The 12003-nt window shown below is 42.4% G+C and overlaps 1 protein-coding gene across 4 annotated transcripts in view; it reads left to right on the top strand.

Moving 5' to 3' along the window:
- Window positions 1–12003, top strand: part of PI4KB (phosphatidylinositol 4-kinase beta) — a 92332-nt gene that overhangs the window by 47319 nt on the left and 33010 nt on the right. For 3 of the 4 annotated variants that reach the window (XM_085873544.1, XM_085873543.1, XM_085873546.1), the window contains one exon: window positions 8973–9080. The exons of the other annotated variant lie outside the window; for it this stretch is intronic. In XM_085873544.1, coding sequence (XP_085729670.1) covers window positions 8973–9080 — 108 coding nt within the window. Of the gene's footprint in view, window positions 1–8972; window positions 9081–12003 lie in introns of those variants that run through there. 4 annotated transcript variants of the gene reach the window in all.

Below are 12003 nucleotides of genomic sequence, written 5' to 3'. Positions count from 1 at the left end.
GTCTCTGTTTATGCTCCGACTGAGGCGAGTGATCTCATCGTGAAGGATGAATTCTATGCCACACTCGAGTCTGTGGTTGATCAGTGCCCCAGACGAGATACACTTCTAGTCTTGGGGGATTTCAATGCATCGACTGGAACTGATAGGGATGGTTATGAGGTGTGTGTTGGTCCCCATGGGTCAGGAACTATGAACCAGAATAGCACTAAGTTCCTTGACTTTGCAAGAAGTCATGGACTTAGGGTGGCTGGTTCATGGTTTCAGCGCCCACAAGCTCATCGCTGGACTTGGTATTCCAATGCTGGCGATGTGGCAAAGGAGATTGACCATGTCCTCATTGATGGTCGCTGGAGGATGATCCAGAACTGCAGGGTCTACCGGAGTGCTCAGTTCCTCAATACTGACCACAGGCTTGTTGTAGCAACTCTAAAGCTGCACCTTAAATCCTGGAGAATGGTACCATCCCAGCTGAGGCTGGATGTTGCCAAGCTCAGGGATGAGAGAGTAGCTGAGGAGTTTGCGAACAGGCTGAGTGGACACTAGTGGGGTCTGGGTGCTTTCGGGGGTCCTGAAGAGTTGTGGAGCGCCTTCAAGACCATAGTCCTTGATGTTGCCGGTGGATGCCTTGGAGCTCACCGCAGGGCAAAGAAGAATTTTGTCTTTCAAGGGACACTGGATACCATTGTCGAGTCGCAGGGCCAGGCTGAATGGCAGAGCTGAGCTGTTCAGGGAGCTGAGGCATAAAACTGTACGTGCACTGAGGGTGGACAAGGAGGCCTATGTGCGAGGAATCTATGAGGGGGTAGAGCATCACCTGTGGACAGGTGATTCTCGTCCCGCTTACAGGGGAATTCGCGCATTACGTTCATCCAAGCCCATCCCTCGGAGCACTGCAGTTAGAGCAGAGAGTGGTAGGCTCTTGACAGAGGAGTCTGAAGTGAAGGCCCGCTGGGCCGGTTACTTTGAGCGGTTGTACCAGGCTGATCCCCCAGCTGTCGAGTTGGACGTCAAGGGTGTTACAATCCCTGTTGGTGACCCTCGAATCAACTGTGGTCCACCTTCGCTTGTGGAAACACTGGCTACGGTGAACCAGTTGAAGCGGGGCAAAGCTCCAGGGATCTGTGGCATCCATGCTGAACTTCTCAAGGCTGGTGGAAATGCTGCACTTGTGTCGTTGCATGCAGTTTTGTGCTCTGCCTGGAACACAGGCATCATCCCAACTGACTGGAAGAGGGGCCTTGTTGTCCCTCTCTGGAAAGGGAAGGGTGATCGCCAAGACTGCAACAACTACCGAGGGGTGACGCTGCTCTCAGTGCTGGGCAAGGTCTTTGCTCGGATAATTCTTGATAGGGTTTGCCACCATCTGCTTGAGCACCAGCATCCAGAGCAGTCAGGCTTTACACCAAAGAGGTCAACGAGTGACCGTATCCTTGCACTTCGTGTCCTCACCGAACGCAGACGAGAGTTTCGGCAGGGGCTGCTTGCAGCCTATGTTGATCTCTGTAAAGCGTTCGATTCAGTGAATCGGGATGTCCTCTGGAGGATTCTTGGTCTTCGTGGGGTGCCACCAAAACTGATCGATCTGATGTCTGAACTCTACTCTGGTACTGAGAGTGCTGTGAAGTGTGGTGGTACCATCTCTGACTTATTTCCAGTTGTTACTGGAGTTCATCAGGGATGTGTACTTGCCCCCACACTTTTCAGCACTTGTATGGACTGGATTTTAGGGAGGATGTCGGAGAGATCAAGTTGCGGTGCATCGTTTGGCAATGTCAAGATCTCGGACCTTGATTTTGCAGATGATGCAGTCATCTTTGCGGAGACTTTAGACATCCTCTTGGGGGCCCTCGAGGTGCTGAATAAGGAGTCTGAGCCGTTGGGATTACGGGTTTCTTGGGTCAAAACGAAGATCCAGGCTTTCGGTGACATCTTGGATGCTGCTGTCCTGTCTGTGTCTGTTTGTGGTGAGGATGTTGAGGTCGTGGAGAGATTCACTTACCTTGGCAGTGATATTCATGTCTCTGCTCTCTGCGAGTCAGAGGTCAATAGACGTCTGGGGCGGGCCTGGGAGTCATGGATTCACTGGATCATGGGGTGTGGCGCTGCCGGTACCTGTGCGGGAGGACGAAAGTCCGAGTCTTCAGGTCCTTGGTACTTCCAGTCTTGCTCTATGGGTGCGAGACTTGGACTCTGACCAAGGATCTGAGACGGAGACTTAATTCCTTTGGTACCAGGTCTCTTCGGAGAATCCTTGGCTATCGCTGGTCGGATTTTGTGTCCAACGAGCGGTTGCTGAGAGAGACTCGGATGAGATTTATTACCTGCATAGTCCGTGAGCGTCAGTTGCGGCTGTATGGACATGTGGCTCGTTTTCCTGACGCTGATCCTGCTCACCAGATTCTCTCAGTGAGGGAGTTTCATGAGTGGAGGAGGCCAGTGGGCCGACCACGTGCCTCATGGTTGCAGCAGGTTGACCATCATCTCAAGGAGATGGGGATGGGCCTGGCATCTGCCTGGGGAATGGCCAGACGGAGGCCCCTGGAGTACCGGCGGAAAGTGGACGCAGCGACGCGCTGTTCTGGCTCATGCTCCCATACCTGACCTGACCTTCGAGTTTCAGGGAGTTTCCTCAATTTTTCAGTGTTGTGCCTTTTTTGGACTTGGAAAATATCACATATTATACATGGGTTCGTGTTCCGCTCCCCTGATTCCGCCCTACTACTCTACGCCATCACATGAAGCAGCACATATCGGTGGGCCCTCGGCCTGGGTGTTAGTCCATTGCCCAGTGCAATTGGAATGATTCCGGATGTATAACCACAATGTATTATATATGCACATAAGCTGTACGCATGTTTTTGCTTCATGTATGTGCGTCGGATTATTTTTAAGATGAAATAAGCCAAGCCTTGAAATGAACAAAACGTGGGTTAGAGATTTTCTTCTTCTTCTTCTTTTTGGTTCCGATAGGCTCGAGTGTGCGTTAAAGCAAACTAATTTTTGTTTCCAGTTTGTTGTCCTCGTTGTATTGGTTTTTAGTCGACAAAATATATCGGTTAATGAAAATTGTTTTTCCTTTAATTTTGCCGAATAGACCCAAATGTGGTGGGTTTGAGTTTCGTCTTCTTAATTTTGGTTCCAGTATCGACTCGAGTGTGCGTTCAAAGCAACCGCATTTTTATCTCCCGAACATTCATTGTGACCGGTAGGGGACATGTATTGCAAAGCAATTCTCGCTCTTCTTTCCATCTGCTTTGTAGCGTGGCTATTTCTCCACTACCTTGGACATTTCCTAACTAGTCTGTGCTGTGTTTCTGCGGACGTTGGGAAGGTCCTGTACTAACATCCTTTTGACATTTATGTTTACATTCACTTTCTCATGAATGTGTGATTTCTACATTTCTTTTCATATTTGTCATGCAAAGCCAGTTTTGTATCCCCTGCCAAATGTATCTGTTGAAAAGTTGATTCAACGCCTGTTTCTCTCGGTCTTTCCTGCTACACATTTACGCTTGTGCCATCAGTGTTGGAGCATCTTAATGCCATCTACTAGGCTTGATTAAATATAGATGGGTTTTTTTGTCTCAAAAATATGAAAATTGCAAGGTGCCAAGTTTGGCCTGTATGTGGGATTATTTTTGACTCTCCATTCCATTCTACGCGAGAGGTCGCGGTCGTCACATTTGTTGTGTGAGAATGCGTATATTCGTGCAGTAAAGTCGAGCCGTGCGACAGCATACTGACCAGACCATCATCTGCATATTGCTCATCTCGTTTTGCTGCAGATCAATTCGCTGTCGTACTGTGCGTTGGTGGTTTTCCCACATTGAAGTGATTACACCTGCTCTTGTTTCACTGACTACTGTGAAGTGGAGAAAAAAAAAGTTTAGCTGAGATTTATTTTGATCATTTTTTGCTTTCTCTTGACATAACAGGTTGCCTTCTCAGTCAGTCATCCTGGACTAACTCTGGTGCTGTGTTGGCGGCTAATTTAGGCTGTGTGTGGGCATCACCTGTGGCGTTTCCAAGCTCGAGTTTATCGGGATGGGCTCCTCTGCACCCTCACTCAATAATACGATGGAAGGAATGGTGCTTCCATCTCTAAGGAAAATACCTGAGCCCACCACAGGGGGTAATTGAGTGACAATATAAATTGAAGGTACAGTGGTAACTTCAGGCAGGGTAGGATAACAGATGTTTTCACACTTTTTGAGTCATCTAACCTGGGTTTCAATCTCGACCCAGTGTCGCTCCAGTGTTTCACATGCAGGCCAATTCATCAATGTTGACTTTTAAGCTGAAGGACCCATCTTCCAGCACCAGTTATTGGTGGATGTTAGACACTACAGTGTCTTTCGCAAAGGGTGGACAAGTTATTGGCAGCACCTTACCAAATTCCTGCCAGTTTGACCTCAAGCCCAGCCAACCAATTTTAGAAAAACTTGAGCCAGAGCCATCACCTTTGTCTGACCCCTCAAGTTAGTAAATATAGGAGAATGATGATACCCATTGAAAGTGGAAACTTTAAAAAATATATATTTTATTTTATTTTATTTTTACCCTCGCTGGAGGAGAGGGTATTGCACTTGACTCCTTTGATACTTGCAAAATCAAAGCTTAATTGTGGCAGCAGATTAAAATTGTGGCCTGTAGGCGATTGACAGATGTAGACACACACAGTCACACATTGTCCAGACCCACCAACATACTTGTGAAATCAGATCCATAAGTATATTGGTTTGTCTGGTCTGTTATTACCACACAAAGCGAAAGGCAGGGTTAAGCAATTGGTTCATGTCTGTCTGTCTCCAAACAGTTTATAATTGAGGAACAACTTGATTTCAATTGAATGTTGCATTTTGAACACTAATCGGAACATCATTCAGAAAAATGAACCTGTAGTTTAAGTAGTACTTTGTCTCTGAATTCATCCTTCCTCCTAATCACACATAAGCATAGATGAGTGAGAATTTTTAGCCACGTCTCACCTTGTGAGACGTGGGTCGAAGGGAGCTCGGCGTTGTTGTTCCTCTTCTTCTTGTTCTTCTTGTGAAGACAAAACCTTTCGGACTCGGCTCTTTTATATACAGGATCCGGATCTCCTTAAATACTAAACACCTGTACACATCCTCGCATTGAGGGTGCCTTTAGAGAGTGTCTATCATGAACTTTTAAATATATTCGGACATTTGCTTTTAAGTTTCGAAAAGTTCACGTTACTATTTAAAGATTATTCCATTTAATGTATTGCAATTTCGTAAATACACTATTTTCTCGTCATGAACGACAATCGTCCATGACAGGTGTCGCTATTGGCTCAATCGAGGCACGTGACGAAATATCGGAAGTTGTTGTTGTTGTTCTTTTTTTCTTCTTCTTCTTTTTCTTCCTCGTCCTGTTCTTCTGGTGAAGACAAAACCTTTAGGACGTTGCTCTTGGACACATTTGTCCTTGTTTTTCCTCTGTCTGCCTGTCAAGAAGTCAAACAAAAGTGAAAATCATTCCGAACAGGAAACTTACTGTTTTTAAGGACAGTCATAAAGGAGTCAAACACCAGGGATGAAGAGCTAATGCAATGTGTTAAATAAGGTGGTGTATAAGACAACTGCATCAATGATGGAAAACTTCCAATTTTTTTTTTTTTCCTGCAATGTTTAAAACCTTTGTTTTATTTCTGTTGAATTATATACTGGAACACAAATCACATTTTTGAGACCGTTTAGCAGTAGTTGAACGAAATGTTACAGCATTTAACGTCATCACAGCCAATCAAATTTGTTGCGTGTCGACATCACTGTGGTCCTTGTTTATCAAGACAGCACGGTATAAGGTGTTCTATGAACTTTTGTTTTGTTCTGTCTGTCTGTCTGTCTCTCTCTGTCTCTCTCACACTCACTCACACACACCTTCATGAAACTTAACCATGTGGTAGAGGTAGTCACAAGCTAGAATCTATTGTTTTTGAGGTCAATAGGTTAAAGGAAAGGTGAATGTTGCATAAAATCAATTTTTATCCTATTAATATTAAATTTGAACAGGATTTGCATCTTGGGTCTTAGAATTGGTTCACCAAAATCGGAACCATCGACTTCGCCTTTTTCACATGTCAACGGTTTCCATAACAATTTCATCCCATTATAATCAAACAAGCAGAAACCCATGGTAAAGTACAAAGATAGAAGTTTTTTTTTAAAGGAACCCTCTTATTCTTGCACTCGCTGTAAGAGTTCAAAAATGGAAGGTTCAATTTGAAATGTCTTGAGTTGTTGTATGCACCTGGTGCTTAAAGAAAAGAAGAGTAAAATGAGTAACAACTTATTGTTTTTTTTCAAATTATTTTATTGGGTAAACTTACCATGGATTATATGAAGATAATTTTAGGCTGAGGATTGAAGTACAGGCTATCCACAAACTCTTGTTCCAGTTTTAAATTTTTATTACAACCAAACCAAAAGGGATACAATGATGTGGGTTTTTGCATTTTGTCACATAATTCAAATAGTCTCTTGTGTTTTTTTTCAGTGCACCTCAACATGTGCACTTTTAGTGGTACGTAACACATGCGAGCGATAATACACTTTACAGTGCATGTGTTGGCCAACATATCCCTCGCAACACTGTTTATGCAATTGGTTATCCTTGCACAAAGTGTTTCAATGTCAGCAACAGGGGTTTGGAAAACGGCACTTAACATAACCCTCACAAGAAGTAGTCTAAGAGCACCGCATCGGGAGAACGTGGAGACCAGGTGACTGCCCCACCACGTCCAATCCATCTACCCGGGAAGTTTTTGGTTCTAAAGGTTACACTATCTGCACTTTATAATCCACGAAGATGCAATCTCTCGTGTACAACTTTGTTTTTAAAAAAATATTATTTCCCTGTGGGTTTGGATTAATTTAAAGCAACTTTTACTTGATAGATTTTATTTATTTATCAATTTATTTTCTCCTCTCCGGGGAGCATTTCCGAATTTTGGGGGTGGGCAGGGGACGAGACAGACAGCAACCCATTTATATGCTGTACAGAGTAGTGTCAAATTCCAAAATTATTATATTTCTTTACAGCAAAGATATCGCAGCACATCCTCGGTTCATATTGGTACCTTGGTTCATTTTACATGGTGAAAGTACCAATCCTCAGTTCAAATTGGAACCTTCATTCAAGTTTCCTTTTCTTGACAAAAAAAGAAAATAAAAATTGTGAGAGATTGAAGTGGACCAGTGTTACGGCACCCACCCTGTTGCCGACACACCGCCCGGGTTTAATTTTGTTTTATTGAAAAAAATATATTATTGGGGTGAGTCAAACACATTGCATTCGCCTATTTTACGCGTTTGGAAATTTTTGTGAATTTATTATTGCCATTCCTCCAATTTTCAAGGTATCAAATTGAAATTTACACACACAGTATGTGTGCAAAATTTGGTCAAAATTAGGTCAGGGTCAATGCCATCCCAAACGTGCAAAACACTTGTTTAACCACAATTGGATAATGTGTGGTGGACAAGCAGCATGACCTAGATGTACACGCACTCACCTCGAAGCTGTCTTGCCTGGGTTCGATTCCTGACACCTATAAACTCATCCCGGCGTTTCACAGACAAGGTGATTCATCAATGTGTGTGCCGTCCCTTGAGTGGGCATTTAACGGACGTCTTGCCTGCTTGCATTAGTTGGTGGACGTTAAAGATCCAACGGTGTCCTTTGCGAAGAGTAGGCAAGCTATTGCCGGGACCCTGGCCAAATTCCTACCCCAACTACAACTGGAAAGGCAATGGCAAACCACACAGTATAACGCTTGGTCAGAAGCTACTTCGGAAGCACTGGTGCTCTGTGAAGAGTATGGAGAGACACAGATAGATGGATGCATCAGCTAAATTTGTTATCCTACTTTTCATTTTCAATTGGTCACTGGCTTTGACGCCAATACAAATTGTTATTACAGACATTTGGCATCATAAAGCTGCGTGCATCGACCAAAGTTTCAAATGGAACACCTCGCCGCCATTGGAGCGTTTAAATTCCATCACATGTGGAAATAAATGTGACTTTTTATAATCCCAGCTTACCGATTAGAGGACATACGGCACCATTTGAATTTTTGCGCCTTCATGCCTACCCAGTTTTTTTTAATCTAATGTGTGCACGGCAACTTGCCAGTGTATAGCAATCAATCGTGTAAAACACTTGATCGGTCAAATTTTTGAAATTGTAAGTTGCTGTTTCCAATGGAACTATTCTTTATTTGGATTTTGTAAGTATCGTGCTATGCAATACATTGTTTCTGTCGACATGGAACGTGAGTAGATCTATTAATTACATACTATTGAAATGAGGACCATACATTTTTAATTAATTACCGACCATTGGAACGTGAGTGCGTCTGTTAATTATGTGCCACTGGCACGTCAGTACATCTCTTAATCACGTACCATTGCAATGTATGTTCATTGATTTTTTTTTTTTTTTGTGTACCATTGGAATAAGTGTCTTATTGCATACTACTGAAACGTGACTACGTGTGTTAATTACGCACCATTGGAATGTGAGTGTTTCAATTTAAAAATGTACTATTGGAAGTTGACAATGTCCATTAATTATGTGCAATTGAAACTTGAATTACCCTCACCAGAAGAGAGGGGCATTCGGGTTTTGTTTGTCTGTGTCTGTTCGCACAAAATGTGATTATGCCTATTAATTACGTACTCTTGAAATGAGATTGTCTATTAATGACATACCATTGGAACATGAGTACGTCGACTAACTATGTACTATTGGAACGTGAGTACGTCCATTAATTACATATTGGAACGTATTAATAATGCCATTAATTGGACAACACACTTTTTCGTCCGATCAAAGTGTAAGTGATCTAAAATATATACTGTACTCATAAACACTGCTTGATGATGAGGACACTCGTTCCAATGCTTATCTGCTGAAGGAAATGGGAAATTTTCTCTGATTAGGGTCAGGGTTCATGGAGACCTGAATCTTCAAGGGCTGTTCAATGTTTGCTGCAGCAAGTGGAGCCCAGCGATGATGGTCAAGGGGGCTCCGTTGAACCTGACCGACGTGTAAGTGCAGTTCCTCGGCATTCTTCCATCACCGCTGAAGAAAACTCTGGGCCTTTCAAACTTGCATTATTCCCTTTGTGGATGACTGATCTTTCGCTTGGTTTTGGTTTCTGGTTTCAGTTGCTTTTCTATTCTCATTTACTTGTTTTTTATTCTTGTGGTTTATCTGGTAATAGTGACAAATCTATGGAAGCTGACTTCCCAATCTTTATTTTCATGCTGCTTCAAAAACATTGTGATGAATGCAAATGATGCACAAGTTGTAAGATTTAGCCCTAAATGCTGCTGCTGCTGCTTTATTTTATTTTTTTCTTGGATTTATACTTTTTCACTTGGATGTTCTTTACTGTATATACAAAAGCATGGATCATGAATGGGCTGGATTTTGTATCCAACTTGCATCGGTGAAGGACTTTGCATTGGTGACGGACCTTGCTTTGTCATGAATGGTTTCTTCTTTCTATTCCCTTGCTGGATATAAATTTATTTGCATCTATAAATCTTGCACTGAAGTTAATTGTGACCATTAGTTGAAATACCATGATTTTCAACTTTTTATTTCTTGAGCACAATTCCAGCCTAAAATCATTGAGAGGTCATGCAGGTTAAGGGTTTAGTTTGGTGAAGGGGGATAGAGGCAGGAATTCCATGCTGATGATCAACTGATGTTTTCATTTGACCACTACTTGATTGCACTTAATTGTTATTTAAATCTTTATCAGCAGAAGGTTCATTTGCTTAATCACATGCATTATTTCCAAAGTTAAAGGAGACTTCTCCAATCTCCCAATTCAAATTTGTATAACTTGGCAGCTCTTCCAAAATTGCAAACCATTGTTACCTCCACAACTGAAGGTGGATGGAGGTTGTTTTCACCCCTGTCTGTCTGTCTGTCTGTCAGCAGGATATCTCAAGTTATGGATGGATTCAGACAATTTGGTAGACAGGTTGGGTGTGTGACGAGGACAAATTAGTTATATTTTGGTGAAGATCTGGATCCGATCATTTTTCAGCGATGGGGCCAAAAATGATACATTGGCAATTCCACGGTTACTGACGTTACATTTGGAGGGGGGTTTGGCTTGCTCTAAGGTTCCTAATTTATTGATGCAATGAACTCCATACTTTTTTTTATCAGAGTAGTTGCTCTATCGCCTTCCTTCCTCAGCATAGAAGCAAATATTCAGATAAAATATTTAAGTGTGCAATATACAGTCATGGCCAAAAATATTGGCAGCCTTGCACTTTTTTCAAATAACTCACAATTTTCTCTAACAATAAGTTGAAATTGACAAAAGTATTTGGTCTCCACAATTCTTTATTTCCCTGTTAATATTACAGAACATTGTTTTTGATTCAGAACTTAATATACCCTTTTAAATCAGAAAATAAAAAGAAATGGCATTGACAAAATTATTGACACTCTAGATTTAATATTTGGTAGCCCAGCCTTTTGACAAAATATCTGCAGTCACACTTCCTATAGCCATAAATGGGGTTCCTACACGTACTGCTCTCCACTCTGGGCTGGTGCTCCCACCTCTCACCTTTCTCGGCTTCACGCTGTGGAAACAAAGGCATTTAGGATCATTGGTATCTCCCATGATGAGGCCGAGTCTCTGGTTATCGAGATATTCCGTTCTCGAGTTATCGTGCCTACAAACAAACAAACAAACAAACAAACAAACAAGCAGTCATAGACTGGTACTTACGAAATCTTCAACTTGACCTCTGACCTTGTCTAATAAAAGCTGTCTCTCGAGAAGGTAGCGATGCAAACCAGAAGTTTCTACGATGATTCTGTATCAAACCATCAAAAATTGTAACGTCGACCGAAGCAAAAATCTCCATTTCTCCACGCAATTATATTATACCTTAACGTAACTCAACGACGTGCCTGCTCGAGCGCACTGCATCATGGGATGACCCGTGACGCGTCGAGTGAAATATTTTTATACAATCTAAAACATCTCCAAAACATCCGATTTTACCAGAATTTCAACAACTGAGTTTTAAGCGTCATCAGCGATCGCAAAAACCGAAGACAAAATTAAAATCGAAGTTAAAACGAACTCGTAACGTCGAGCGAAGCAAAAATACTCCATTTCGCCACATGAATTTACGGAATTATGTTTGACCTCACTGTGACCTTGACCTTTGACCGATTTTGACCAAAATCTAATCAGCACTAGCAATCACCCTCCTGAATCACTTGGTGTAATTTGACATTGGTGGCTTCTTCCGTTCTCGAGTTATCGTACCTACAAACAAACAAACAAGCAGTTATAGACTGGTACTTAAGAAATCGTCAACTTGACCACTGACCTTGTCTAATAAAAGCTGTCTCGAGAGAACGTAGCGACGCAAACCAGAAGTTTCTAAGATGATTCTGTACCAAACCATCAAAAATCGAATGTTTTGGATATTTGACCTCACTGTGACCTTGACCCTTGACCGATTTTGACCAAAATTTAATCAGCGCTCGCCACCACCCTCCTGAATCATGTGGTGTAATTTGACATTGGTAGCTTCTTCTGTTCTCGAGTTATCATTTTTTGGATGTTTGACCTCACTGACCTTGACCTTTGACCGATTTTGACCAAAATCTAATGAGCACTAGCCATCAGCCTCCTGAATAACGTGGTGTAATTTGACATTGGTAGCTTCTTCCGTTCTCGAGTTATCTGTACCAAACCATCAAAAATCGAATGTTTGACCTCACTGTGACCTTGACCTTTGACCGATTTTTGACGAAAATCTAATCAGCACTAGCCATCACTCTCCTGAACCACGTGGTGTAATTTGACATTGGTAGCTTCTTCCGTTCTCGAGTTATCGTGCCTACAAACAAACAAACAAACAAACGGAAGGCATCAATATACTTACGAAATCTTTAGATTTCGTAAGTAACAAACTAGCCAGA

The sequence above is a fragment of the Eptatretus burgeri genome, chromosome 3 (genome assembly GCF_056783735.1).
Source record: "Eptatretus burgeri isolate ZD-2024b chromosome 3, Ebu_testis_v1, whole genome shotgun sequence".
In the NCBI taxonomy this organism is placed as follows: domain Eukaryota; kingdom Metazoa; phylum Chordata; class Myxini; order Myxiniformes; family Myxinidae; genus Eptatretus; species Eptatretus burgeri.
The sequence above is the reverse complement of the archived record's forward strand: the minus strand, read 5'-3'. Positions and strand labels throughout refer to the sequence as shown.